A 27,427-nucleotide genomic window follows, 5' to 3' on the forward strand; every position below is an offset into this window, starting at 1 on the left:
ATGCCTTTGTGCCTCCTGATCGGTTGCTGTCCTTGTCAATCTCACTGCAAACCCCTCTTCTCTTTGGGTCGACCCACCACCATGGAGTACGGATGACCCAACTTGCCTCCCTTGAGCAGCACAACCAACCAAAGTTGTTCCTGACTCACCTGGAGTGGGAAGGGTTAGGGGGGAGATCTTCCTTCCCACATGCTCTTGGCCTCTCGAGCCTGCTCCGACATTCAATAAGATCATGGCTGATCTTCTACTCAACTCCACTTTCCTGCACTATCCCCATATCCCTCGATTCCCTTAATATCCAAAAATCTATCGATCTCGGTCTTGAATATAATCAATGACTGAGCCTCCACAGCCCTCTGTGGTAGAGAATTCCAAAGATTCACCACCCTCTTGAGTGAAGAAATTTCTCCTCATCCCAGTCCAAAATGGCTAACCCCTTATTCTGAGACTGTGACCCCTGGTTCTAAACTCCCCAGCCAGGGGAAACATCCTCCCTGCATTTACCGTCAAGCCCTGTAAGAATTTTGTATGTTTCAATGAGATCACCTCTCATTCTTCTAAACCCTAGAGAATATAGGCCTAGTCTACTCAATCTCTCCTCATAGGAAAATCCTCCCCATCCCAGGAACCAGTCTGGTGAACCTTCATTGCACTCCCTCCCTCTATGGCAAGTATATCCTTCCTTAAGTAAGGAGACCAAAACTGTACACAATACTCCAGCTGTGGTCTCACCAGGGCCCTATAATTGTAGTAAGACGTTTTTACTCTTATACTCAAATCCTCTTGTAATAAAGGCCAACATACCATTTGCTTTCCTAATTGCTTGCTGTACCTGCATGTTAACTTTCAGTGATTCGTGTACAAGGACACCCAGGTCCCTCTGAACACCAACATTTCCCAATCTCTCACCGGTTTAAAAATACTCTGCTCTTCTATTTTTCCTACCAAAGTGGATAACTTCACATTTCTCCACATTATATTCCATTTGCCACGTTCTTGTCTATATCCACTTAGCCTGTCTATATCCCCTTGAAGCCTCTTTGCATCCTCCTCACAACTTACATTCACACCCAGCTTTGTTCATCAGCAAACTTGGATATATTACATTTGGTCCCCTCATCCAAATCATTGATATAGATTGTGAATACAGGTAGACTATCCTTTATCCGAAAACCTCGGGACCAGCCGTGTTTCGGTTTTCGGAAAATTTCGGAAGGTATTTTATAAGACTGGGAAATTTGTCGGGGGTGGGTCGGCGGTGGGGGTCGTCGGGGGGGGGGGGTCGACGGGAGTCGGGGTCGGGGTCGGCGGTCGGCGTCGTGCGCACGACTTACGCTGACCCTCTGCTCAGCGTAAGTCGTGCGCCACTCTGGTCATGTCGTGCGCACGACTTACGCTGAACGAAAAAACCTTTGGTTTTTAGAGGGTTTCGGTTTTCGGAAGTTCGGATAAAAGGTAGTCTACCTGTAGCTGAGGACCAAGCACTGAACCTAGTTACAGCCTGCCAACCCGAAAAATACCAGTTTATTCCTACTCTTTGTTTTCTGTCCGTTAACCAATCTATGTCAGTATATTACCCTCAATCCCATGAGCCCTAATTTTGTTTAACAACCTTTTGTGTGGCACCTTATCAAATGCCTTCTGAAAACCCAAGTACACCACATCCACTAGTTTCCCCATATCTATTCTGAAGTAGCATCAGGCAGTGCAGCAGGATGGTTTTACAGGGGTGCTATGATTTTTTATAGATTCCTCAATAAAAACACAGCCACAAATTTGCTGCGTCACTGCCATAGCCAGAGTCAAGTTCAATGTTATAACAATTTGTAGAATGAAGCAACACAACTTCCATGTCTCCTTCGTGAACAGATCAACAAGAAATGCTCCCCATCACTTCATCTGCTAGCTCCTGAATCTGCCAAATGAGGGGAAATGATAGTATACAGGCATCTCACGGCATCAATTGTCCATGAAGAGGCAGTGCCCTGGGAACTTTGAAACTGGAGTAGAACACTAGCAGCCAATAGTTCTGAAAAGTGATCATAGGGTCCACTGCTGGATAACCACACTATCACAGACTGAATCATGATTAAATGTCTACTTTTGCAGGTGCATTGTAGTGATCCGGCTGGTATCCACTGTTTCATTCTGCACTTTTCTAGATGTTGCTGCATTAAGTGCATTTTAACTCTGCCTGCACCACTGTCAGATTTATAGCTCATCTACACAGAGAGCCAGGGATTAAGTTACTCCATGCTTAAGTATCAGACTGCTGTATCAAGTTCATATTTTGCCACAATTTGAACTATAAGTACTGTATAATGCTGGAAGAATTTCAAATGAGTAAAGGTCTTGGAGAAGAATCAGTACAAGTTAGGTACAGAAGGGAACGACCTGGTGCAAGGAACAGGGCGATAATGGCAACATCAATTACTTACATTTATATTACGTCATGTGAATATGTGCTGCCAAAAAGACTAAACTGACAAGGTGGTATTTTATCTGAAAGTAAATACGTGCATTGATATACCACCTTATCACTCAAAAATGTCTCGCAACCTTGACATTAAGAGGGAACAGCCCTGGCCACCAGCTCTCAGTTGAGAAGCTGAGGAGCAAGAGCACGAGGAAGAGCACAGACCTTTACTCATTTGAACAGAAAGAGGAAGGGAGGCTACAATGTAGACAGCCCCTTTCTGCAAAGGTTCTAAGTGATCAAATAATTAATGAGCGATACAAGTAACCTCAACCACACCTCTCCATTCACCAACAGTCCCACACTCCTCGAGTCTATAATACAGGATAAAATGACTCGGCACCTGGAGAAAAAGGAGTCAATCAGGGCCAGTCAGCAGAGATTTCTGGGCAGGTTGTATTTGTTCAACTTGATAGCATTCACTTGAAGAAGGAACAATTTAAAAGAAATGCAGTGGATGTTGTTTATATGGAATTTCAAAAAACATTGGATAAAAGGTACCACATGGCAAATGTAATGGGACATGTAGTTAAAGGGAATGTAACCACATGAATAGAGATGGTTGGAGTAGAAAAGCAGGGGTAAAGGGAAATTTCTTGTACTGGAAAGATGTGTTCGGAGGTAGGACCACTCATGTGTTACATACATATTAACGTATCTGGATTTAGGTATTAATGGAGTGTGTCAAAATTTGCAGACGACACCAAATTGGGCGGTATTTTGCAAATTGTGCAAAGGACTGTGAAAGACAGCATGTGGAAAGATATGTTAGCAGAATAGGCAGTTGGATGGAAACTGCAGTTCAATATAGAAAAATGTGAAGCAATACATTTTGGACGAACAACAAAAGGAAGTACACCTTAAATAGTAGGATCTTCAGTCAGGTGGAGGACCTCAGACATTTTGGTGTGCAGATACCCGAGTCATTAAAAAGCTTGCTGCACACGTAGATAAAGCGATAAAAAGGCAAACAGAATCCTTTATATGGATCTAGGAGATAAAGACCACAAGCAAGGAGACAATTTTGAACTTGTAAATGACCTCAGTTAGGCTGCAGTCAGTATACTGTGTGCAGGTTTGGGTGCTCCATTATCGGAAGAAGATAAAAGTAATGGAAAAGATGCAGTGTATATTCACTTGTATGTTCCCATGGATGAAGGGTTACAGTTATGAAGACTTGACAAGTTAGGGCTTTATTCACTGGAGCTGAAAAGAATGAGGGATAACCTGATAGAGGTATTCAAGCTGAAGAGTTATTGATGAGGCAGATAGGCGTTAGACCTTTTCCAGTTGTTGGCGAGGTAGTAATGAGAGGACATAAATTGAAGATAATTGCAAAAAGAAAAGGGAGGTTAGAAAAATTTCTCTGTAGGGTATGGTTAATAAGTAGAAGTCTGTCACAAACTGTGGTTTAGGCAAAGTCTGTAAGTGTTTTCAAAAGGGAATTTGTTTCTTGAAAGAGGAATCTTTAAATGTACGGGAAGTGAGGAGGAAAAAAAGGGTTAGACTAAGCGGCTCATGTGGAAAAGAACATTGCAGAATTAATGCGCTGACTGATCTGTTTCTTTGCAGTCACCTATGATTCTTACTATAAGTAACAGACTTAGTTAAACTAAAATGTCAGGGTTCACAGGAGAGGTAGGCACAGCAAAGCATGAAAAGCGCTGGCACTATGGTTGAGAGAATTGTGTGTCAACAGAACGAAGCAATCCAAGTGTCTTGGCTGGTACACCAGAGAGTTTTGATTGAAGCATTAATAAAAATGTGACTCTTGGATAAAATTATAGACCTCTTGGGAAGGAGTGGTTAGGGCTGGGTAAAGGGAGCCCAAGAAATATATTTTTCCCCTAGATAACAAGTTTTTTCCTGGGGAATTCAATTATCTAAAAAATTGATAAAAGTTAACTAAGGGCATCTCTGATTTCAAATCATTAGAAAAAAAAACTAGGATAAATATATTATGTGGTGAATAAAAAATGTTTTCCAGACTTCAGATTATGCATGGTACAACATACTAAATTTCCCTGTAAGCAAATTCAAAACAATGTAGTACATTAGGATCCATTCTAATCACATTCATTGATGGTGTAAAAAAGCTCAAAAGGCATTCGATAAGGTGTCACATGAAAGGTTGTTACACAGGATAAGGGCTCATGGGGTTGGGGGTAATATTTATTAGTGTGGATGGATAGAGGATTAGTTAAAGGACAGAAAACAGAGAGTAGGAATAAACGGGTCATTTTCAGGTTGGCAGGCTGTAACTGGTGGGATAAAGCAAGGATCAGTGCTTCGGCCTCAGCTATTTACAATTTATATTAATGACTTAGATGAAGTGACCGCGGGTAATATATCCAAGTTTGCTAATGATACAAAGCTAGGTGGGAAAGTAAGCTGAGAGGAGGACACAGAGTCTACAAAGGGATATAGACAGGTTAAGTGAGTGGGCAAGAAGGTGGCAGATGGAGTGTAATGTGGGGAAATGTGAGGTTATTCACTTTGGTAACAGAAAAACAGCATTTTTTTTTTTTTAAATGGTGGAGAAACTATTACATGTTGGTGTTCAGAAGGATTTAGGTGTCCTTGTACAGGAAACACAAAGTTAACATGCAGGTACAGCAAGCAATTAGGAAGGCAAGTGGTATGTTGGCCTTTATTGCAAGGGGGTTGGAGTATAAGAGTAAATAAGTCTTACTACAATTGTACAGGGCCTTGGTGAGACCACACCTGGAGTACTGCGCACAGTTTTAGTCTCCATACCCAAGGAAGGATATACTTGCCTTACAGGGAGTGCAATGAAGGTTCACTAGATTGATTCCTGGGATGAGAAGGTTGTCCTATGAGGAGAAATTGAGTAGAATGGGGCTATACTCAATGGAGTTTAGAAGAATGAGGTGTGATCTCATTGAAACATATAATATTCTGAGAGAGCTCGACAGGGTAGATGCTGAGAGGCTGTTTCCCCTGGCTGGAGAGTGTAGAACCAGGGGGCATAGTCTCAGGATAAGGGGTCGGCCATTTAGGCCAAGATGAGGAGAAATTTCTTTACTCAGAGGGTTGTGAATCTTTGGAATTCTCTGCCCCAGAGGCCTGTGGATGCTCAGTCATTGAGTATATTCAAGGCTGAGAGCGATAGATTTTTGGACTAAGGGAATCAAGGGATATGGGGAACGGGCGGGTGAGGAGCTGAGGTCGAAGATCAGTCAGGATCTTATTGAATGGTAGAGCAGGCTCAAAGGGCCGTATGGCTTACTCCTACTCCTAATTCTTATGCTCTTAATTTCAAATTGAGATTTTCATGAGGAAAAGTTAGCTTCAATTCTTTTTCTTATTTACTGAGTCCACCTTACCTTACATAACTTTTGTTAGTTTCTCCCCCTACCATTCTGAAGGCACGGGCCCCTTCCAGGGGTATGATTCCTCCAGTGCCAATCAGTGTCAGTTCACTGCCCAAGTGGGCATTATTGATGTGTTACCAAGTACCAACAGGCTATTTGACTGCAGCAGAGACCAAGCCTGTTCTCACGCAACGTCTCCACATGTGCACAACTAGAAGGGGTCACTGGAAAGCGATCAGAGGTGGAAATTCTGGTTCATGTTCCCCACCCTTGCTGAAGCTAACTGCAATATCACCTAATTCAGCACAGACCAGGGATCAAATCTTGGACCTCATCCATATGGCGCAGTGACTTACTGACCGAACACGTTAAGCCACAAGAGAAGCCTTTCACATACTAAATGTAAAATACGAATAAGTTTTTTAAAATTGAAATACCGAGGGTCTGAATACCCAGTTGTACTACTAAATCATAGCACTGGCAAAAACCTCTAAAGTTATAAGTTACATCAGTTTCCCAACCCTAATGGTAAATTTAATGTCTCATGCTAAAGGATTGTCTCATCTCATGGCTGGGACCATTTCAATCTCAAATTGTAACATTGCAACAAAACAGAGTAATCTGGGACTTGAACTGAATATCAAATTACTAAATAAGATACCTTTACAAGCATCAAGGCCCCAAAATCTAGAACAGGTGATAGTCATAATACAATGTACATATGCAAGCCCAAAACAAAAGCAGATTTTTAGCAAACAGCCCTAAATTTGTTCAGCACAACCCAAACTTGAATTATTATGGTAATGATCCTCTATCAAGGAGTTTATCCAGAAAATGCTAGCAGACCTAGGAGGGGGTTATTTTCTGGGTTCACACTGCTGACAGAGGCCCTCGCCCTTGGCAGCACGTGATCAGGAAATTGTGGGGGCTCAGTGAACAGAAAACTGTGGACAGCGTGCCTATGATATTGCCGGCGGAAGACGTTCCCCACTGGCAGCACGAATTTGGAAAATTACCCCCATTAAGCCGTTCGGGAGCGGAGACACAAACAACAATTGACAGGACATTTCCAATTCCAGGTTTATATAAAAAGCAATGGAAATTAGACTATTACGACTTCTCGTACTCCCACAATGTGCCTCCTATTAAAGCCAGGGCAGAACTGCCACCAGCAGCTTTTGGAAAATGTGCATCGCTCCTTTCACCGTGCGTTTCCTGGTGAAAGAATCCGTATGGAGGTAAGTAACCTTGAGTTTCAGAATAGGGAGTAGGGGAAATAGATCTAGACTTCAAAATTATCTCGATGAAAAATGAAAATGGTCAGTTGTAGTTTTCATTTTTTTATTTATTTATTTATTTACTTACACAAAATGACCTATAAATGTAATACTGTAACAGGATTGGATTGGGTTTTTACAAAATTGAGTCCTTCTCTTCCCATATTTGGCAGCAGCCAACTTCTATCATCAATGAAGGCAATTTGACAGTCTTGAGCAATGGTATTTTATAACCCCTCCATTCACATACTTTCATTGAAACAATAGAAACACAAGAGATGCACACAAATCACTTTTTAGTCCAACTATTTTCAATGGGCAAAACACTAAAATGAGCACCCTCTGCCACAAGCAAGCTGTATTTTTATTTAAACATTATGGCCCCAATATTAACTTTGAGGCGCGTTGGGTCTGATATCACGTGGGAAACCCAGAAATAATTTCGGCACGTGTCTGTGGCAATTTAACACAAGCACCTCATTACAACTTAACTTCCGGGTTTGGCATTGACTGCGCAGCAGCGGGCGTGGTGCAGACCCACAACATGCGATCTCAAATCCGGTATTTAAAGAGCTAATCCAATAATGGAATTTGAAGGAGTTGGAACCGAGAGAGGAAGAAGTTTGACAATGGATTCAGGACAAAGGCTGCGCCACACTTTAATGATGCCTCCATTGACGTACTGCTGGGGACAGTGAGGAGTCGGAGATAGTCCTCCCCAGCAATGGGACGAAGAAACCTGCTGCTGTCACAAAGAAAGCATGGCCGTAGGTGGCCCAGGAGATCAGCAGCAGGAGTATTGTGCAACGCTCCAAGATTCAGGACAGGAAGCGTTGAAGGGGGAAATCAGACATCTTAGGGAAATAGAAGGCCTTGGGGAGAACACGGAGGTCGGGGGGGGGGGGGGCAGGGAGAGAGAGAACACCGAGGTCAGGGGAGACGCAAAAAAAAATTGCAGCCGGGGTTTGGGAGAAGGTATCTGTGTTTGCGGAGAAATATCGGAGGCCTTGGGGAAATCGGAGGTTTGGGGGGTGTAAAAGAAAAAAATACTATCAGATCGCGGAGCGAGGTGGGGGGCTCAGCCGATCACAGGGAAAGAAGCAGGTTCGCTTGGTGGGGGGGGGGGACCACTCCTGCTCCACCTGACGTACAAGCAATGCTGGAACGACACTTACCTGTTGGATCCGGCCATTCTCACCTCCCTCCAGCTGGTGGTTATCCCGAGCCGTTGGCAAACCGGCCCACAGGCATTGAATCTAAATGCCTGCTAAATTATGAGGCTCGCAGCCCCATTTAAATAATAAAATCACAGTTCCACCTCTGGAGAGCATAATAGTCACCCACCTCCCAACCCGCCTCCAATAAAACTGGATTAGTGTCAGGTTTCCGATTTTTGAAATTTGAAACGCCCTCTCCCCTCACCCATCCTGGGAGGTTTAAAATTCCCCCCATGTATCTTATGGCCATAAAGAAACGTACTTTGTATTAAATAAATTGGTGCACTAAACCATGTTTGGTACACAAGATGTGACAAGTTTAAACACACTGCCAAATTTGCAATACATCTGTAAGAATTTCCATGTCCAAAAGGTTGCATTTCATAAATCCTACCTTTGCTTTGCTTTCCTCCACAACAAATTTACGAAGTCTTTGTCCTCTTCCTATAGAGAATCTTTGACCTGCATCTGCTTCACGCCCTTTAAGACTGCTTGCTCCTCCAAACACTCGTTTCTCACTTACCACCCTCTTTTCCTGCAAATACCAATTGGTACAAATAAATCAGACCATATCAACAAATAGAAGTAGTATTATGCACATTTATACTACAGCTTGCAATAAAGGTTATTACTTGAGAACAGGGCATTATTACTTTTTTTTTTAAATAAAAGAGTCCACAGGTATTTTATCAATGCATACTTATCAGCAAGACACGCACATGTGTGAAGAAAGTACAAAGTTTCTCTAGTGTAAGTTTTTAAGTTTTGCTGGTCAGGCATGTTGAAATTGCTGTGATTTTAACTATAAAAGCTTTTATATCTTTCCTTAATCCAACTATTTAACCTATTCTTAAATGTCTTACCTATTCGATTGTAGCTAGAGCATCTCTGGCAATGGTTTCTCTTCCCACCCTCACACTATCACTTCCCAATTACCCCAGGGATCCATCCTTAGCCCCTTTTTTCCCTCCTGTCCCTCGTCTGGCCGTGTCCTAACTCGCACCAAGTCCCATTCGCCCATCACCCCTGTGCTCGCTGACCTACACTGGCTCCCGCTTAAGCAGCACCTCAATTTCAAAATTCTCTTCCTTGTATTCAAATCCCTCCATGGCCTCGCCCCTTCCTATCTCTAATCTCCTTCAGCCCCAAACCCCCACCTCCAAGATATTTGCGCTCCTCTAATTCTGCCCTCTTGAGGATCTCCGATTTTAATCGCTCAACCTTTGGTGGCCATGCCTTCTGTTGCCTAGGCCCTAAGCTCTGGAATTCCCTGCCTAAACCTGTCTGCCTCGCTACCTCTCTTTCCTCCTTTAAGACGCTCCTTAAAACCTACCTCTTTGACCAAGCTTTTGGTCACCTGCCCTAATTTATTCTTGTGGATTGCTGTCAAATTTATTGTCTTAAAATACTCCTGTGTAGTGCCTTAGGACGTTTTACAACATTAAAGGCGCTATATAAACACACGTTGTTGTGTACCTGGTGCCACCATGCATAGCCACAGGTACGCTGATTACCCCCAACTCTAACTCTGCATCACCTCTCTCTACCCATCTACTGCCTCTTTGTCGGACTGCTTGTCCTTGGATGAGCCGTAAATTTCTCCAGCTAATCGCTGGGAAGATCACACCTGCTGTCTTACGCCCACTCCACAAACTCGGCATACTCGTCGTCAACTCCTGAGCCCTTCACAGCCACTAGCTTTAGCTGCACCACACTGAAAATCCAGTTGAACCCCGAGCGGAGCTTCTGACCCCACATCCTCTCAATTACAAAGATTGCCTACTTCTACCTCTGCAACACTGTCCAGTTAAGAACATAAGCAATAGGAGCAGGAATAGGCCACTTGGCCCCTCGAACCTGCTTCGCCATTCAATAAGATCATGGCTGGTCTAGGGCTCAAAGCCACTTCCCATAACCCTTCACTCCCTTATCTTGCAAAAATGTGTCTATCTCCACTTTAAATGTATTTAATGACCCAGCCTCCACAGCTCTCTGGGGCAGAGTATTCCACAAATTTACAACCCGCAGAAAAGAAGTTCCTCCTCATTTCAGTTCTAAAAGGGCGACCCTTTATTCTGAGACTGTGCCCCCGAGTTCTAGATTTCATCCTCTCTGCATCTACTTTGTTGAGCCCCCTCAGCATCTTATATGTTTCGATATGATCACCGCTCATTCTTCTAAATTCCAATGAGTATAGGCCCAGCCTGCTCAACCTTTCCTCATAAGTCAAACCCCTCATCTCTGGAATTAACCTAGTGAATCGTCTCTGAACTGCCTCCAATGCAAGTATATCCTTCCTTAAATAAGGAGACCAAAACTGTACGCAGTACTCAAGGTGTGGTCTCACCAATACCTCGTACAGTTGTAGCAGGACTTCCCTGCTTTTATACTCCAAACCCCTTGAGGCCACTGAAGTCCTGATTCATGCTTTTTTCACTTCGAGACTCAATTACTTCAGTGCAATCCCTTCACGATCTCATCTCATCAGCTCATCAAACACTTATCCCGCACCATGTCCAACTGCTCATCACACCTATCCTTGCTGACCTACATTAGCTCCCAGTCCCCATACACATCAAATTTTAAATTCTCATCCTCTTGTTCTGTTTAAATCCCTCCATGGACTCACTCCTCCCTATATCTGTAATGGCCTTCAGCCCTACAAACCTCCACAACAACAAACTCTGACTCCAACCTTTTGCCCCATTATTAGTACCTATGCTTTCAGTCACCTAGATCCTAATCTCTGGAACTCCCTGCCTAAAACTCTCTACCTTGTTCTCCTAATTTTTCCTTATTTGACTCTCTGTTTTTCTTCATGTCTCTGTGAAGCAACTTGGAATGTTTTTCTATGTTAACGGTGCTATCTAAAGGCAAGTTGTTGTTGCAGAATATACCTCTTGCATCAAATTCCAGAAGTGTCCTTGCTATCAAATTCCAGAATAGCCCTCTGACAAAGTAGGGATTTTCTGTCTTGGTTTTTTTAAAGCTTAGCTATGATTTAAGATGGTGGATGCTTTTAAATTACAAAAATTGGAAGATCGCCGTTTACTCTACAGGGAACAAAATAGTTACGATTCTCTTCGCTAGGATAACAGGATGCATAGGATAAGGGATCAAATGTATTGATAAAAGCAGACAGGAAGATGGAAATGTAATTTCTGTTTACATCAAGGGTTTTGAATTAATTGCTGGCTGTTGACAGCTCAATGATTGCTAAACATTTGGAGAAGTGTGATTTTAGCATTGGCTTCACCATCACTGACAACATTGCTGCTTTAACCCATCCTATCAGAGTTGACTGGCAGCAATGCGCAGAGAACGAGAATGAAGCAGTATTTCCAACGGCAGCAGAGGAAAATGATATTGGTAGGGGGAAACAAAATATGTGCGCAACAACACAAAGGTGAAAACTTTGATTGCGATCCTTGGTTGAATGGTGGGAATCTGTACTTTTATCCCAAATATCGTAGCTCGGTAACCAGGGTTTGGGAGAACAAGAGAATAACAATTCAAAGCAGCCCTTCGGTAGTGCTCTTTTTCCAGCCTCACTACCTTATGCAGCCATAACTGATCCCAGTCAAATCTGCAATATCAGAGAGGGGAGGGGGGTGGGGGAAAAGGAGAAATCAGGAGATCAGGAACTTCTTGGGTGGGGTGGAGCATAGGACATTCGCTAATGACTGCACAGTGCCATTCACAACTCTGAAGCAGTCCATGCCCGCATGCAGACCGGAAGGAGCAGACCTGGAGGGAGCACAGTGAGAGTGGAGCAGTTCCGAGCGGCAGGAGAGCGGCATCGGTGTGAGTATTTAAACTCATTTTCGCGGGCTTTTTTCAGAGGCCAGTGTCGGGAGCAGCAGGAGAGCGGCATTACAGTGAGTATTTAAACTCACTTTCACGGGCTTTTTTCCAGAGGCTTACCAATCTCGCAGACCGGTGGTGGCATTCTAGAGCCATGTCACGATTCAAAAAGTGACGCGGGCAAGGGGAAGCAGCTGATTGGGTGAGTATTTATACTACGCTATAGTTTGACAGTTAAGGTTAATAGTTTATAAAGTTTAGATGGTCTTAATTTTTGTTGTTTATAGTTTCTACGGTCTCTGTTGTATAGCAGGGAGTGCTAGTAAACAAGTGTCCTTGAGTATATCATCTAATTGTAGTGTAATTAGTGGTATTGATTTGCATTAATTTGAATTAATTAAAGGGTAAGTCATGGCAGCACAGCTCGGCCCCGTGGCATGCTCCTCCTGCACTATGTGGGAAATCAGTGACACTTTGTGTCCCTGACGACCATGTGTACGGGAACTGTATCCAGCTGCAGCTACTGGCAGACCGCATTGCGGCGCTGGAGCTGCGAATGGATACATACTGGAGCATTCGCGATGCTGAGGACGTCGTGGATAGCACATTTAGGGAGTTGGTCACACCGCAGGTAAAGGCTTCACAGGCAGGAAGGGAATGGGTGACCGCCAGGCAGAGTAGTAGGCACAGGCAGGTAGTGCAGGGGTCCCGTGGCCATCCCCCTCTCAAACATATATACCGCTTTGTTGGGGGAGATGGCTTATCGGGGAAAGGCAGCGGCAGCCAACTTCCTGGCACCATGGGTGGTGCTGCTGCACAGGATGGGAGGAAAGAGAGCGGGAGAGCTTGCAAGTGCTGTTGGGGAGGGTTTAAACTAAAATGGCAGGGGGTTGGGAACCTGTGCAGGGAGACAGAGGAAAGTGAAGCAAGGATAGAAGCAAAAGACAGGAAGGAGAAAAGCAAAAGTGGAAGGCAGAGAAATCAAGGGTGTAAATCAAACAGGGCCACAGTAAATAATAATTCTAAAAGGACTAAGTGTTTAAAAAACAAGCCTGAAGGCTTTGTGTCTTAATGCGAGGAGCATTCGTAATAAGGTGGATGAATTAGCTGTGCAAATAGATGTAAACGGATGAGATATAATTGGGATTACGGAGACATGGCTCCAGGGTGACCAAGGCTAGGAATTGAACATCCAGGGGTATTCAATATTCAGGAAGGACAAGCAAAAAGAAAAAGAGGTGGGGTAGCATTGCTGGTTAAAGAGCAGATTAACACAATAGTAAGGAAGGATATTGTTGTGTCTGTGTGTTGATAGAGACACTGAAGACAGGAGTTGGTTCATAGGTGTTTACTAAGCAAAGTCTGGAGGGGAACTAACGGATATAACACAATATACAGGCTTATATAGCCCGAGTGGCCATTACCAGCATTACAGCACACATGGGGCTCTTAAAGGCACATACACTACAATTCCTCCCCTTTTAGCTAACCAGTACATAATTACTTAAAATATTATTAATTACATGTTATAAGAAAAATAATACACACATTGCTGCAGTTAATTAATTATAAGTCAGTCTCTCTGGAGGCTTCCTGACTCGGTCCGGATAATGCCTCGGTGGTGTAGTAGTTTCTGGTGGTGTAGTAGGTTCTTTTGGCAAGGCTGATTCGGCTTGAATGCCAGTGTCTGGTTCATCGGGTTCCAGTATCACCAGATCGGAGGTAGATATGGGTATCTCTACTTCATCATTAGGCGTATAGAGTTGTGGTGTAGGTTGTCCCTTTTCGGATGACTCTATGATTTGGTCAGCATGGCGCCTTATTATGCTTTCTCCGATGTCCACGGTATACATCAGTGGTCCTAGTCGTGTGCAGCTAGTTCCAGGCTGCCATTTCTCGGTACGGTAGTCCCGGGCCAAAACTTGTTGACCTATCTGGAAGGTTCTAGTTGGCCTTTCATTCATGCCTTGAAATTGCCGGTTCTCCACGTCCCTTCTGATGTTGGGCTTGATCAAATCCAGCCGGCATCTTAGGCTTCTATTGAAGAACATCATGGCGGGAGTTTGGTTGGTAACCATATGTGTTGCATTCCTGTATGCGAACAAGAAGTTATCCACCTTGTGCTGTAGATTTATGTCTTCATTACCCATGGCCTTTATGGCCTTCTTGAAGGTCTGGACAAACCTTTCAGCCAATCCATTGGTGGCGGGATGGTATGGGGCGGACGTGTAGTACTTAACCCCATTGTTTTTTTTAAGAACTTCCTGAATTCTTCGGACACAAATTGCGGTCCATTATCAGAACAGATCTGTTCCGGCAGCCCATTCCTGGCAAATATGGTCCTTAATACTGTGATGGTTTTTTCCGTGGTGGTGGAGGACATCTTTATTACCTCCGGCCACTTGGAGTGTGCATCAACCGCGATTAAGAACATGGAGTCTATAAATGGACCAGCAAAGTCGATGTGTACCCTTTGCCAGGGAGATGAGGGCCACTCCCATGGATGTAGAGGGGCTTGGGGTGGAGCGTTTTGAACCTTCTGGCATCCTAGGCAGCTCTTGGTCATTTCTTCTATGTCTCCATCGATACCTGGCCACCATACAAACGCTCTGGCTAGGTTCTTCATTTTCACTCCACCCAGATGCCCCTCGTGAAGCTCCTTTAGCACTTTATCCTGGAGTTTGGGTGGAATCGCCACTCTGGATCCACACATCAAGGTTCCTCGGCATACTGACAGCTGTTCTCTTCTTTGCGAGAATGCTGGCAACAGTGGTTCGCCATGTGCTGGCCATCCCTTCACCGTTAAGTCGTAGACTCGTGAGAGAGTCGGGTCATTTCTCGTTTCCTTTTCAATGGCAGAATTTGTTACTGGTAGACATTCCACTATGGTTGAGTGGAACATCTCCACTGGGTCTACTGTAGGTGCCTCTTCTACCGTTGGCAACGGTAGGCGCGATAAACCATCAGCATTCCCATGCTGTTTTGATCCTTTGTATTCTATGTTGTATTGGTGTGCCCCTAGAAAAAGGGACCACCTCTGTAGCCTTTGCGCTGTCATAATGGGAACACCCTTTTTAGGGTTGAATATGGAGATGAGGGGTTGATGGTCAGTCAACAAGGTAAATTTTTGTCCGTGTAGGTAATGGTTGAATTTCTTCACTCCCCATACCAGGCTGAGTGCTTCCCTGTCGATTTGGGCATAGTTACGCTCAGCTGAGTTCAATGAGCGTGACGCAAAAGCTATCGGCCGTTCCGAGCCATCAGGGAATTTATGCGATAATACTGCTCCTATGCCGTAAGAGGATGCATCGCACGCCAGTCTGACTGGCAGTGATGGGTTGTAATGAGCCAAAACTTCTTTGGACGTGATTAAGTCTTTGCATTTATGGAAGGCACGTTTACAGTCTTCGCTCCATTTCCAAATTACTCCCGTTTGTAGCAGTTCATTAAGAGGGTGTAGAAGAGTTGATAAGTTCGGTAAAAATTTATGATAGTAATTTATTAATCCCAGGAACGACCTTAATTGTGAAACATTTTCAGGTGCTGGGGCTTTTATGACCGCTTCAATTTTTTCAGGTGACTTATGCAACCCTTCCTTATTAATTATGTGGCCACAATATGATATTTCATTTCGGAAAAATTCGCACTTGGGGCGATTTGCTCGTAGGCCCCGTTCTCAGCCTAGTGAGCACCTGCTCCAAATTGGCAAGGTGCTCGTTGTCATTTTCTCCTGTTACAAGGATGTCGTCTAGGTAGCATGGAGTACCCGGAATCCCTTGGAGGACTTGCTCCATAGCTCTTTGCCAGATAGCTGGAGCGGATGCTACTCCGAAAACCAGTCGATTGTACTGGTACAGACCTTTGTGTGTATTTATCGTGAGATATTTTTTTAGAGGCCTCTTCAACCTCCATCTGTAGATATGCCTGTGCCAAGTCAATTTTGGTGAAACGTTTCCCTCCGGATAGTGAGGCGAAAATATCTTCTATCCTCGGAAGAGGATACTGTACCGTGTGAAGGACCGGGTTTACCGTCACCTTGAAGTCTCCACAGATGCGAATTTTTCTCTGTTGTTCAGATTTATCATTATTCAATGCTTTCTTCATGACTGGAACGATGGGTGTTGCCTAGGGTTGCAAAATTCTGGGAATTTTTAAAAGAGGAAACTTTCCATGGGAATGTTCGGGAATTTAGAGTTTTTTTGCACACTGATGGTTTTTGTCTCTGACCCTTATATTATCTTTGTCGTCAAAATAGACATACTGTTCCATACAAATAAAAACAGGCTTTCAAAACTTTATTTAGGTTATAATTTTGAACTTTATTGAACCCCCACAAAAAAGACCCATCTAAAATAAAATAAAAAGAGCGTCAGCTTATTTAGCCTGTAATTTGTCCTTATTTTGTCCCTTTGAGTCTTCTACTCATGAGTCTTCTGAGTCTTCTACTCCTCATTGCTCCTCCTGATTCTCTGACTCTGGCTCTGACGTGTCCATTTCCTCCTCTGTGTCAGTGTCTAGCTGTGTGGTGGACACTTCTGTATCTGGCTCAATAAGTTGTAGGTTCGCCCGGATAGCCACCAGTTTCTCCACTCTCTTGTTAGTCAGCCTGTTGCGCACCTTTGTATGCGTATTCCCAAAAAGTGACCAGTTTCGTTCAGAGGCTGCTGATGAAGGTGGGATTTGGAGTATCACCGATGCAATAGGTGACAGGGCCTCAGATGCACAAAGTCCCTTCCACCAGGTATGTGCACTGATATGCTTGCATGATTCCCATATCCCATCCCCATTCCAAAGACCTTGCTTGGTAGAGAACTTTGCCAGACTTCCCAGAACTTTGCCCACATCCAGATTGAGATGGTGTGAGAGGGTAGAAATCACACTAAGCGCTGTTGATCTGTTCTCCAGAAAGTATTGGTCTCCCAACATGCTTTGGGTCCAGCATGTATGCTGCAGCATGAATCGGCTTGACACAAAATTCTTGACGCGTCTGTATGAATTGAACAATTGCCTTCTCCTCTGCTTTGAGTGTAAGAAATCACACAACACCAGGTTATAGTCCAACAGCTTTATTTGAAATCACAAGCTTTCGGAGCGCTGCTCCTTCTTCAGGTGAACTTCACCTGAAGAAGGAGCAGCGCTCCGAAAGCTTGTGATTTCAAATAAAGCTGTTGGACTATAACCTGGTGTTGTGTGATTTCTTACATTTGTCCACCCCAGTCCAACTCCGGCATCTCCACACCTCTGCTTTGAGCAGCAGGGATGTGGGTAGGGCAATGCTGATTTGTTCTTTTAAATCAGTAAAAAGCCTGAGAACATCTGACAAGACAGCGTCATCTCCTTCAATCTGAGCAATTGCAGATGCTACTGGTGAGAGTAGTTTAAGGCTGCTAACCACTCTCTCCCAAAACACATCATCCAGCAGTATTTTCTTGATGGTGATTTCCATATCCCCAGACTGGGATATTGCCATTTCTTGCAACGACTCCTTACCCTCCAGAAGGCTGTTGTACATTATGACAACACCACCCCATCTAGTGTTGTTGGGCAGCTTCAGTGTGGTGTTCTTGTTCTTTGTCATTTGCTTGGAGTTGTAGGTTGCTGCAACTACCTGTTTTCCCCTGACATACTTAACAACTTGCTTGGCTCTCTTGTACAGTGCTTCCATGGTTCTCAAACCCATGATGTCCTTGAGGAGCAGGTTAAGCCCATGAGCTGCGCACCCAATAGACGTAATATGAGGGTAGGCCTCCTCCACTTGAGCCCAAGCAGCCTTCATATTCGCAGCATTGTCAGTAACTACTGCAAAGACCTTTTGTGATCCAAGATCGTTGATGACCGCTTTCAGCTCATCAGCAATGTATGTGCCTGTGTGTCTGTTGTCCTTCGTGTCTGTGCTCGCTATCGTTTCTTTGAGCTTTCCTTGGACTCGGTTATACTCAGCCTCCAGCAAATAAGTAGACAAAGCATGTCTGGTGGGAGGACAGTATGCAGGGCGAATAACATTGAAAAATCTCTTCCAGTACACATTGGCTGTGAGCATGAGGGGTGAGCCTGTTGCATATGCAGCTCGAGCAAGGCACTCATCTGCATTCTTCTGGCTATGGTTATCCATTGTATCAAAGAACCTTCCAAGTGGGCCAGGAGTTGCTGATAAGGAGCCTGATGCTGAATGAGAACCATCATCTTCTTGAATGGAAGATGAGGAACTCTGGGCTGACTGCTGTGAGCTTTGAGTGAAGTTGTTGCATTTGGATAAATGCTGCTGCATCTTTGTGGCATTCTTTACATATGGCTTTCTACAGTGTTTGCACATGTACACAGTCTTTCCATCTTTAATGCCTGGGGTAAAATGCTTCCACACATCCGACGGTAAACGTGGCATTGTTCTATGCAGAGAAATAAAGGGCATTCATCTCTGTGTCGAACTGCGGTCGATCAGCACGATTGCAACAGGGTGAGTACATTTTTGCTGATGCTCCATGTGATGGAAGCATGACCTGTACACACACGACGCTACATCACCAATAGTGTATTATTTTGTATATTTTAAATTGAAGGACAACAGAGTTCAACAAGTAACTGGTTTATTTGGTATAAAGTCTGATTTACTTACTGCATCATCACAACATCAGCAGAAAACAAAATGACTTCCCTCAGGACCCCTAACCTGGATCTTAAAAAAACTATAGCAGTCTTACAGATGCCTGCAGGCCAATCACAATTCGATATGCAAATATTACAAATAGAGGGAGCTAATCGCTCATCCAACCAATCAGGACACATTTGTTCACAGTCACACACAAAACTTGTAATTATTAAAACAAGCCAAGTAAGAAGATAAACATATATTGATTAAGAAATTCCTTAATAATTAAGATTCCATCTCTGTTAGTAATTTTAAAGAGAGGACCTGTGGAAAAAGAAAGAAATACAAAAAAAACAATATTATGCTAGCATGTGCTTTTGTGGGCAAAATTCCCAAAATTCCCAAGCTAAACTTCCCGTGGAAAATTTCCGGAAACTTTCCACCCCTTTGCAACCCTAGTGTTGCCCACTCGCTCCAATCTATTTTGGATAATACGCCTGCATTTTCCAAATTCTCCAGCTCTGCCTCGACTGCTGGACGAATTGCGTATGGCACTGGTCTTGCTTTAAAAAACTTGGGAATTGCTGCATCTTCCACTTTTATTGAGGCGGTGATGCCTTTCAAGGTTCCTAGTTTCTCTTGAAACACTTCTTTGGCGTTGGCCAAGATGTCTTTTAATCGTTCAGGTATGACGTCATCGTCGTTTTTTTTCTTACTGGTCATCGTCAGTGCCTGAATGGAGTGCCAGTCTAAACGTATTTTCCTGATCCATTCACGTCCTAACAGCGGTGGGCCACCATCTTGTAGAATGTATAAATACAACTTTTGTATTTCCTTGCCGTTTTATACAACAGGCACCCTTATTTTTCCTTTGGGGTATACTTTCTGCCCCGTATATGTTTTTAAGATAATGGATGTGTTTTTTTAAAAAGGTATATGCGGAAATAGCCTCTCGTAATCCCGTCGATTTATTACGGTCAGAGATGATCCTGTATCTAGCTCCATTTTAACTGGGGACCCTGCTATCGTGAGGGTAACCCAAATGGTCTGGTAATCATCTTTGGCAAGTACATTATGTAATTTGAGACAGCTTAGTCTCTTGTTTTCGGAGTCACTATCGCTCTTCTGGTCTTCGGAGCTACTGTCCGTCATCATTTGTACCTTTCTGTACTTTTCTTTATTGATTTTTTTTTTCCTGTCTGTGGATTTATTTTGTCCAGATCGGCATACCCGTGCAATGTGTCCAATCTTTCCGCATTGCCTGCATGCTTTGTCCTTGAACCAGCAGTCCCTCTGGTCATGGGTGGGTCTGCCGCAGCGATAACATCTCTCGAAACCCTGTGTTATTTCATGGGTGCTGAAGTCCTGTGTCTTTTGTTGTATTTCTGCAGCTCCTCTTGCGGCTGCTTCGTATGATACAGCCATACTGAAAGCCTTGTCCAGTGTTAAATCTTTTTCAGAAAGCAGCCTTTTCTGTGTTCCTTCACTTACGAGACCGCAGACGAATTTGTCTCGAAGATAATCTGCTAGTCCTGCCCCGAATTGGCAGTGTTTTGATAGCTTTCTTAATTCGGTGAGGTAATCAGCGTTACTTTCATTCTTGTGTTGATTTCTCTTGAAGAATTTAAATCGTTCCGCTATCAGCAGCGGTGTTGGGTTTAAGTGCTCCTGTAGGGTATCAACAACTTCTTTAAAATCCTTGTCCTTTGGTTTGGCTGGAGTGATTAAATTTCGTAACAGCCCGTATGTCTTTGCGCCCATTAGATTCAGCAGTATTGAAGCTTTTTTTTCATCTTCTATTCCATTTGCAGTGCAATATACCTCCACTCTTTCCACATATGTGGGGCAGCACGGTGGTATAGTGGTTAGCACTGTTGCCTCACAGCGCCAGGGACCCGGGTTCGAATCCGGCCTCGGGCGACTGTCTGTGTGGAGTTTGCACATTCTCCCCGTGTTTGCGTGGGTTTCCTCCGGGTGCTCCGGTTTCCTCCCACACAGTCCAAAGATGTGCGGGTTAGGTTGATTGGCTATCATAAATTGACCCTTAGTGTTAGGGGGATTAAATACGTGGGGTTACGGGATAGGGTGGGATATGTGGTGGTGTAGGGGTTACGGGAATCGGGTGGGATATGTGTCGGTGCAGGCTCGATGGGCCGAAATGGCCTCTATCTGCACTGTGGCCTCTCTGTGATATGTGGTCCAATCCTCTATCTCGCTATCAAAAGCATCAATATTGCCAGACTTAGGCATCTTAGAAAAGATATGGCGCTTCCCGCGCTTTTTTTTCTTTTCTGCAGAAAAGATATGGCACTTCCCACGCTTTCCCGCCGCTGCTGCCGATGACAACGCTGTTTCCCGCGGTTTCCGTTCTTTTTTTTATTTATTTATTTACAGTTGGAGACTCGTTCCCGCCGGACTTTCTCTCTAGGTCTGAACGCCGACCTTTTTGCAGCGCCGGCCGTCTCCCGAGTGCTCCCTCCAGGTCTGTTACTTCTTGCCTCCGCTTTTGCTGCTTGGCCCAGCTGTAAAACCAGCCGCTGGAGCCCCAGCCCGACGCCCAGGAAGGATTAGCGCAGTACCTGCCACCAGCTTGGCCAGCTGGTGAAACCACAGCTTTTTTTCACTTTCTTGATTCTTCAGGACGCCAGAGGAATCGATGTCCTTGAGGTGCTGCCGAATTGCAGGTAAGTCCGTTTCCACTTCGTCGCCACTGTTGTGTCTGTGTGTTGATAGAGACACTGAAGACAGGAGTTGGTTCATAGGTGTTTACTAAGCAAAGTCTGGAGGGGAACTAACGGATATAACACAATATACAGGCTTATATAGCCCGAGTGGCCATTACCGGCATTACAGCACACATGGGGCTCTTAAAGGCACATACACTACAGATATTAGCTCTGATGATGTGGGATTTGTATGGGTAGAGCTGAGAAATACCAAGGGGCAGAAAACGTTAGTGGGAGTTGTATACAGACCCCCAAACAGTAATGCGGAGGTCGGGGATGGCATTAAACGGGAAATTAGAGACGCGTGCAATAAGGGCACAGCAGTTATCAAGGGTGACTTTAATCTACATATAGATTGGGCTAACCAAATTAGTAACAATACCGTGGAGGAGGAATTCCTAGAGTGTATATGGGATGGTTTCCTGGACCAATATGTCGAGGAACCAACTAGAGATCAGGGCATCGTAGACTGGGTATTATGTAATGAGAAAGGATTAATTAGCAATCATGTTGTGCAAGGCCCCTTGGAGCAGAGCGACCATAATATGATAGAATTCTTCATTAAGATGGAGAGTGAAGTAGTTGACTCAGAGACTAGGGTCCTGAATTTAAATAAAGGAAACTACAATGGTATGAGGCGCAAGTTGGCTAGGATGGATTGGGGAACATTACTTAAAGGGTTGATAGTGCATAAGCAATGGCAAACATTTAAAGATCGCATGGATGAACTACAGAATTTGTTCATCCCTGTCTGGCATAAAAAAACAAAAAAGGTGGCTCAACCGTGGCTAACAAGGGAAATTAGGGATAGCATAAGATCCAAGGAGAGGACATATAAATTGGCCAGAAAAAGCAGCAAACCTGAGGATTGGGAGCAGTTTAGGATTCAGCAAAGGAGGACAAAGGGATTAATTAAGAGGGAGGGAAATAGAATGAGAGTAAGCTTGCAGGGAACATAAAAACTGACTAAAAGCTTCTATAGATATGTGAAGAGAAAAAGATTGGTGAAGTCAAGCGTAGGTCCCTTGCAGTCAGAATCAGGGGAATTTATAATGGGGAACAAAGAAATGGCTGACCAATTAAATACATATACTTTGGTTCTGTCTTCACAAAGGACACAAATAACCTCCCAGAGATGTCGGGGAACATAGGGTCTAATGAGAGGGAGGAACTGAATGAAATCAGTATTTGTAGAGAAATGGTATTTGGGAAATTGACGAGATTGAAGGCCGATAAATCCCCAGGGCCTGACATCTTAGGGTACTTCAGGAAGTGGCCCTAGAAATAGTAGAGGCATTGCTGGTCATCTTCCAAAATTCTATAGACTCTGGAACAGTTCCCATGGATTGGAGGGTAGCTAATGTAACCGCACTATTTAAAAAAGGTGGTAGAGAGAAAACGGGGAATTATAGCCTGACATCAGTAGTGGGGAAAATGCTAGAGTCCATTATAAAAGATGTAATAGCAGAGCACTTGGAAAACAGCAACAGGATCGGACAAAGTCAACATGGATTTACAAAAGGTAAATCATGCTTGACTGATCTGCTGGAATTTTTTGAGAATGTGACTGGTAGAATAGACAAGGGAGAACCAGTGGATGTGGTGTATTTGGACTTTCAGAAGGCTTTCGATAAGGTCCCGCATAAGAGATTAGCATGCAAAGTTAAAGCACATGGAATTGGGGGTAAGGTACTGACCTGGATAGAGAACTGGTTTGCAGACAGGAAGCAAAGAGTTGGAATAAACGGGTCTTTTTCCGAGTGGTAGGCAGTGACTAGTGGGGTACCGCAGGGATCGGTGCTAGGATCCCAGCTATTCACAATATATATTAATGATCTAGATGAGGGAACTAGATGTAATATCTCCAAGTTTGCAGACGACACAAAGCTGGGTGGGTGTGTGCGCTGTGAGGAGGATGCAGGGAAACTCCAGTATGATTTGGACAGGTTGGGCAGATGCATGGCAGATGCAGTATAATGTGGATAAATGCGAGATTATCCACTTTGGTGGCAAAAACAGGAAGGCAGATTATTAGCTGAACGGCAATAGATTGGGAAAAGGGGATGTGCAACGAGACCTGGGTGTCCTTGTGCACCAGTTGCTGAAGGTAAGCATGCAGGTGCAGCAGGCTGTTAAGAAGGCAAATGGTATATTGGCCTTCATAGCGAAAGGATTTGAGTACAGGAGCAAGGATGCCTTGCTGCAGTTGTACAGGACCTTGGTGAGACCACATCTTGAGTATTGTGTGCAGTTTTGGTCGCCTTATCTGAGGAAGGATGTTCTTGCCATGGAAGGAGTGCAGCGAAGATTCACCAGACTGGTACCTGGGATGGCAGGAATGACGTATGAAGAGAGATTGCGTCGATTAGGCTTATATTCGCTAGAGTTTAGAAGAATGAGAGGGGATCTCATTGAAACTTATAAAATTCTTACAGGACTAGACACAGGAAGGATGTTCCCGATGGCGGGGAGTCCAGAACCAGGGGTCACAGGTTAAGGATAAGGGGTAAGACATTTAGGACTGAGATGAGGAGGAATTTCTTCACCCAGAGAGTGGTGAACCTGTGGAATTCTCTACCACAGAAGGTAGTTGAGGCCAATTCATTAAATATATTCAAGAAGGAGTTAGATATATTTCTTAAGGCTAAAGGGATCAAGGGATATGGGGAGAAAGCAGGGACAGGGTACTGAATTTGGATGATCAGCCATGATCTCATTAAATGGCAGAGCAGGCTCGAGGGGCCGAATGGCCTACTCCTGCTCCTATCTTCTGTGTTTCTAACAAGATCTGGACGACGTTCAGGCTTGGGCTGATAAGTGGCACACGCCACACAAGTGCCAGGCAATGACTATCTCTAACAAGCGTGAGTCTAACCACCGCCCCTTGACATTCAACGGCTTTACCATCGCCGAATCCCCCATCAACATCCTGAAGGCTCACACACGACCAGAAACTTAACTGGACCAGCCACAAATGCTGTGTCAACAAGAGGTCAGAAGCTGGGTATTCTGCGGCGAGTGTCTCACCTCCCGACTCCCCAAAGCCTTTCCACCATCTACAAGGCACAAGTAAGGAGTGTGATGGAATACTCTCCACTTGCCTGGATGAGTGCAGCTCCAACACCACTCAAGAAGCTCAACACCATCCAGGACAAAGCAGCCCACTTGATTGGCACCCCATCCACCACCTTAAATATTCACTCCCTCCACCACCGGTGTACCGTGGCTGCAGTGTGTACCATCTACAAGATGCACTGCAGCAACTCGCCAAGGATTCTTCAACAGCACCTCCCAAACCCGCGACCTCTTCCACCTAGAAGGTCAAGGGCAGCAGGCCTGGAACTGCCTCCCTAACAGCACCGTGGGAGTACCTTCACCACACGGACTGCAGCGGTTCAAGGCGGCGGCTCACCACCACCTTCTCAAGGGCAATAAATGCTGGCCTTGCCAGCAACGCCCACACCCCATAAACGAAATTTTAAAAAAGTGGGGAGGGAGGGGGAAAGAATGTGATCCAGGTCTAAAGGGGGGGGCGGTGATGAGAGCAAGAACGTGATCCAGAAGGGAGGATAGATCACTTTCTCCCGCCCTCCGTTACACCTGGATCAGGTTCTTCCCCACCCCCTTTACACCTGCACCATGTTCTCCCTCTCCACCCCTCCCCCCATACGCAGCTACCACCCTCTCGGGGGTAACTAGGGATGGGCAATAAATAAATGAATTCTTTAAAATGATAGCGTATTCTGTGTTGGTCCTACAATATAACATTATACATTTGTGTTACTTGCTGGACTCGACTATTCCAATGCTCCCCTCCCAGCCTCCCATCTTTCACCCTTATTGAACGTGAGCTCATCCAAAACACTGCTGCACATCTCCTAACACGTGTGAAGTCCCATTCACCCATCACCCTTGTGCTCTTTGACTTACATTGGTTCATGGTCCACCAACAACGTTCCTGCTAAGCTGCGCAGTCAGGAGGCCCCGTGTAGCCCATTAAAGGGACCGCACACCCCCAAAAAAATTAGGCAGAACATTGTCCACTAGCACCTTGATTTTAAAATTCTCATCCTCTTGTTAAAATCCCTCCATGGCCTCACCCCTTCCTATCTGAACCCTGCAGTGAGTGCTCGTAACCCGGGAGGGTGAGCCTTGTCCGTTCTCTGAAAGCAGTAGTGTTAGCACTGAGCTCTGGAGCCTGGCTGTCACAATGAATGGATCAAATTACACATTGCAAAGATCTCAATTGCTCCAGCAGGCAGGATCATATTACACATTCCAGACAAACTGTTGGGTGTCTCTTGTCCTCCAAGGTGACCAATCAGAAATTTGCTGTTGCAAATAGACAACCAACTTTTTCCAGTTCTGATGAAAAAAGTCATCGAGCTGAAACGTTAACTTTGTTTCTCTCTCCACAGATGCTGCCTGACCTGCTGAGTATTTCCAGCATTTTCTGTTTCTATTTCAGATTTCTAGCATCTGCAGTATTTTGCTTTTGTATGTGTTTGTTAAAGGCAAATCACGTTTGACTAACTTGATGGAGTTCTTCGATGAAGTATCGGAGAGAGTTAATGAAGGTAGGACCTTTGATGTTGTGTATATGGACTTTCAAAAGGAGTTTGATAAAGTGCCACATTATAGACTTGTTAGCAAAATTGAAACCATGGGATTAAGGGGACAGTGGCTGTGTGGATACGAAATTGGCTAACAGGCAGAAAGCATAGAGCAGTGGTGAACGGTTGTTTTTCCAGACTGGAGGAAAGTATAAAGTGGTGTTCCCCAGGGCTTGGTATTAGGCCCACTGCTCTTTTTGATATATATTCGTGACCTGGACTTCGGTATACAGGGCAAAATTTCAAAGTTTTCAGATGACACGAAACTTGGAAATGTAGTAAACAATGAGGATAATAACAGACTTCAGGAGAACATAGACAGACTGGTGAAATGGGCAGACACATGGCAGATTAAATTTAATGCAGAGAAGTGTGAGGTGATACATTTTGGTAGCAAGAATGAGAAGAGGCAATATAAACTAAATGGAACAATTTTAAAAGGGGTGGAAGAACAGAGACGTGGGGCGTATGTACATAAATCTTTGAAAGTGGCAGGACAAGTTGAGAAGGCTGTTAAAAAAGCATATGGGATCCTTGGCTTCATTAATAGAGTACAAAAGCAAAGAAATTATACTAAACCTTTTGAAAACACTCGTTAGCCCTTAGCTGGAACATTGTGTCCAATTCTGAGCACCACACTTTAGAACAGATGTGGAACGATTTTTTATGTAATCATAAAATTGTATTTTTATACATGAAGTATTTTACCCTTCTGTTGTTAACTGGATCCAATAGAGCATCAGAATCTCTCTCCCTTAAGGGAAGTGGATACTTTCTGCTGGGGCCGGAGTAATCCCGGTTTGTTAAACACGTGATGTTATTTGTCATTTGTTCGCAAATCCTTTTTATTCATCTTCTACTTCAATAATTATCCCGCACAATTTTAGATAGTCCATTAATTATGGCGACCTGGTTATTATAGAATACAGAATTACAGACTACTGTACATAACAATCCTTGGTTTTCGGTTGTTGATCTGCACTCTCTCTATTACACCGGCGGTCTTTGGCTCGGGGCCGTCTCCGGACCCGGTCTTTGGCTCGGGGCCGTCTCCGGACCCGGTCTTTGGCTCGGGGCCGTCTCCGGACCCGGTCTTTGGCTCGGGGCCGTCTCCGGACCCGGTCTTTGGCTCGGGGCCGTCTCCGGACCCGGTCTTTGGCTCGGGGCCGTCTCCGGACCCGGTCTTTGGCTCGGGGCCGTCTCCGGACCCGGTCTTTGGCTCGGGGCCGTCTCCGGACCCGGTCTTTGGCTCGGGGCCGTCTCCGGACCCGGTCTTTGGCTCGGGGCCGTCTCCGGACCCGGTCTTTGGCTCGGGGCCGTCTCCGGACCCGGTCTTTGGCTCGGGGCCGTCTCCGGACCCGGTCTTTGGCTCGGGGCCGTCTCCGGACCCGGT

At 44.6% G+C, this 27,427-nt stretch overlaps 1 protein-coding gene across 14 annotated transcripts in view; it reads right to left on the reverse strand.

Annotated features, from left to right (window-relative positions):
- LOC147109680 (uncharacterized) overlaps nucleotides 1-27,427 on the reverse strand; it is a 396,101-nt gene that overhangs the window by 273,162 nt on the left and 95,512 nt on the right. For all 14 annotated transcript variants that reach the window (XM_086003764.1, XM_086003766.1, XM_086003775.1 and 11 more), the window contains one exon: nucleotides 8,700-8,840. In XM_086003764.1, the coding sequence (XP_085859890.1) occupies nucleotides 8,700-8,840 (141 nt within the window). The remainder of the gene's footprint in view (nucleotides 1-8,699; nucleotides 8,841-27,427) is intronic.

The sequence above is a fragment of the Somniosus microcephalus genome, chromosome 12, assembly GCF_052327205.1.
Source record: "Somniosus microcephalus isolate GS21.2 chromosome 12, FLI_Smic_1.0, whole genome shotgun sequence".
NCBI lineage: Eukaryota > Metazoa > Chordata > Chondrichthyes > Squaliformes > Somniosidae > Somniosus > Somniosus microcephalus.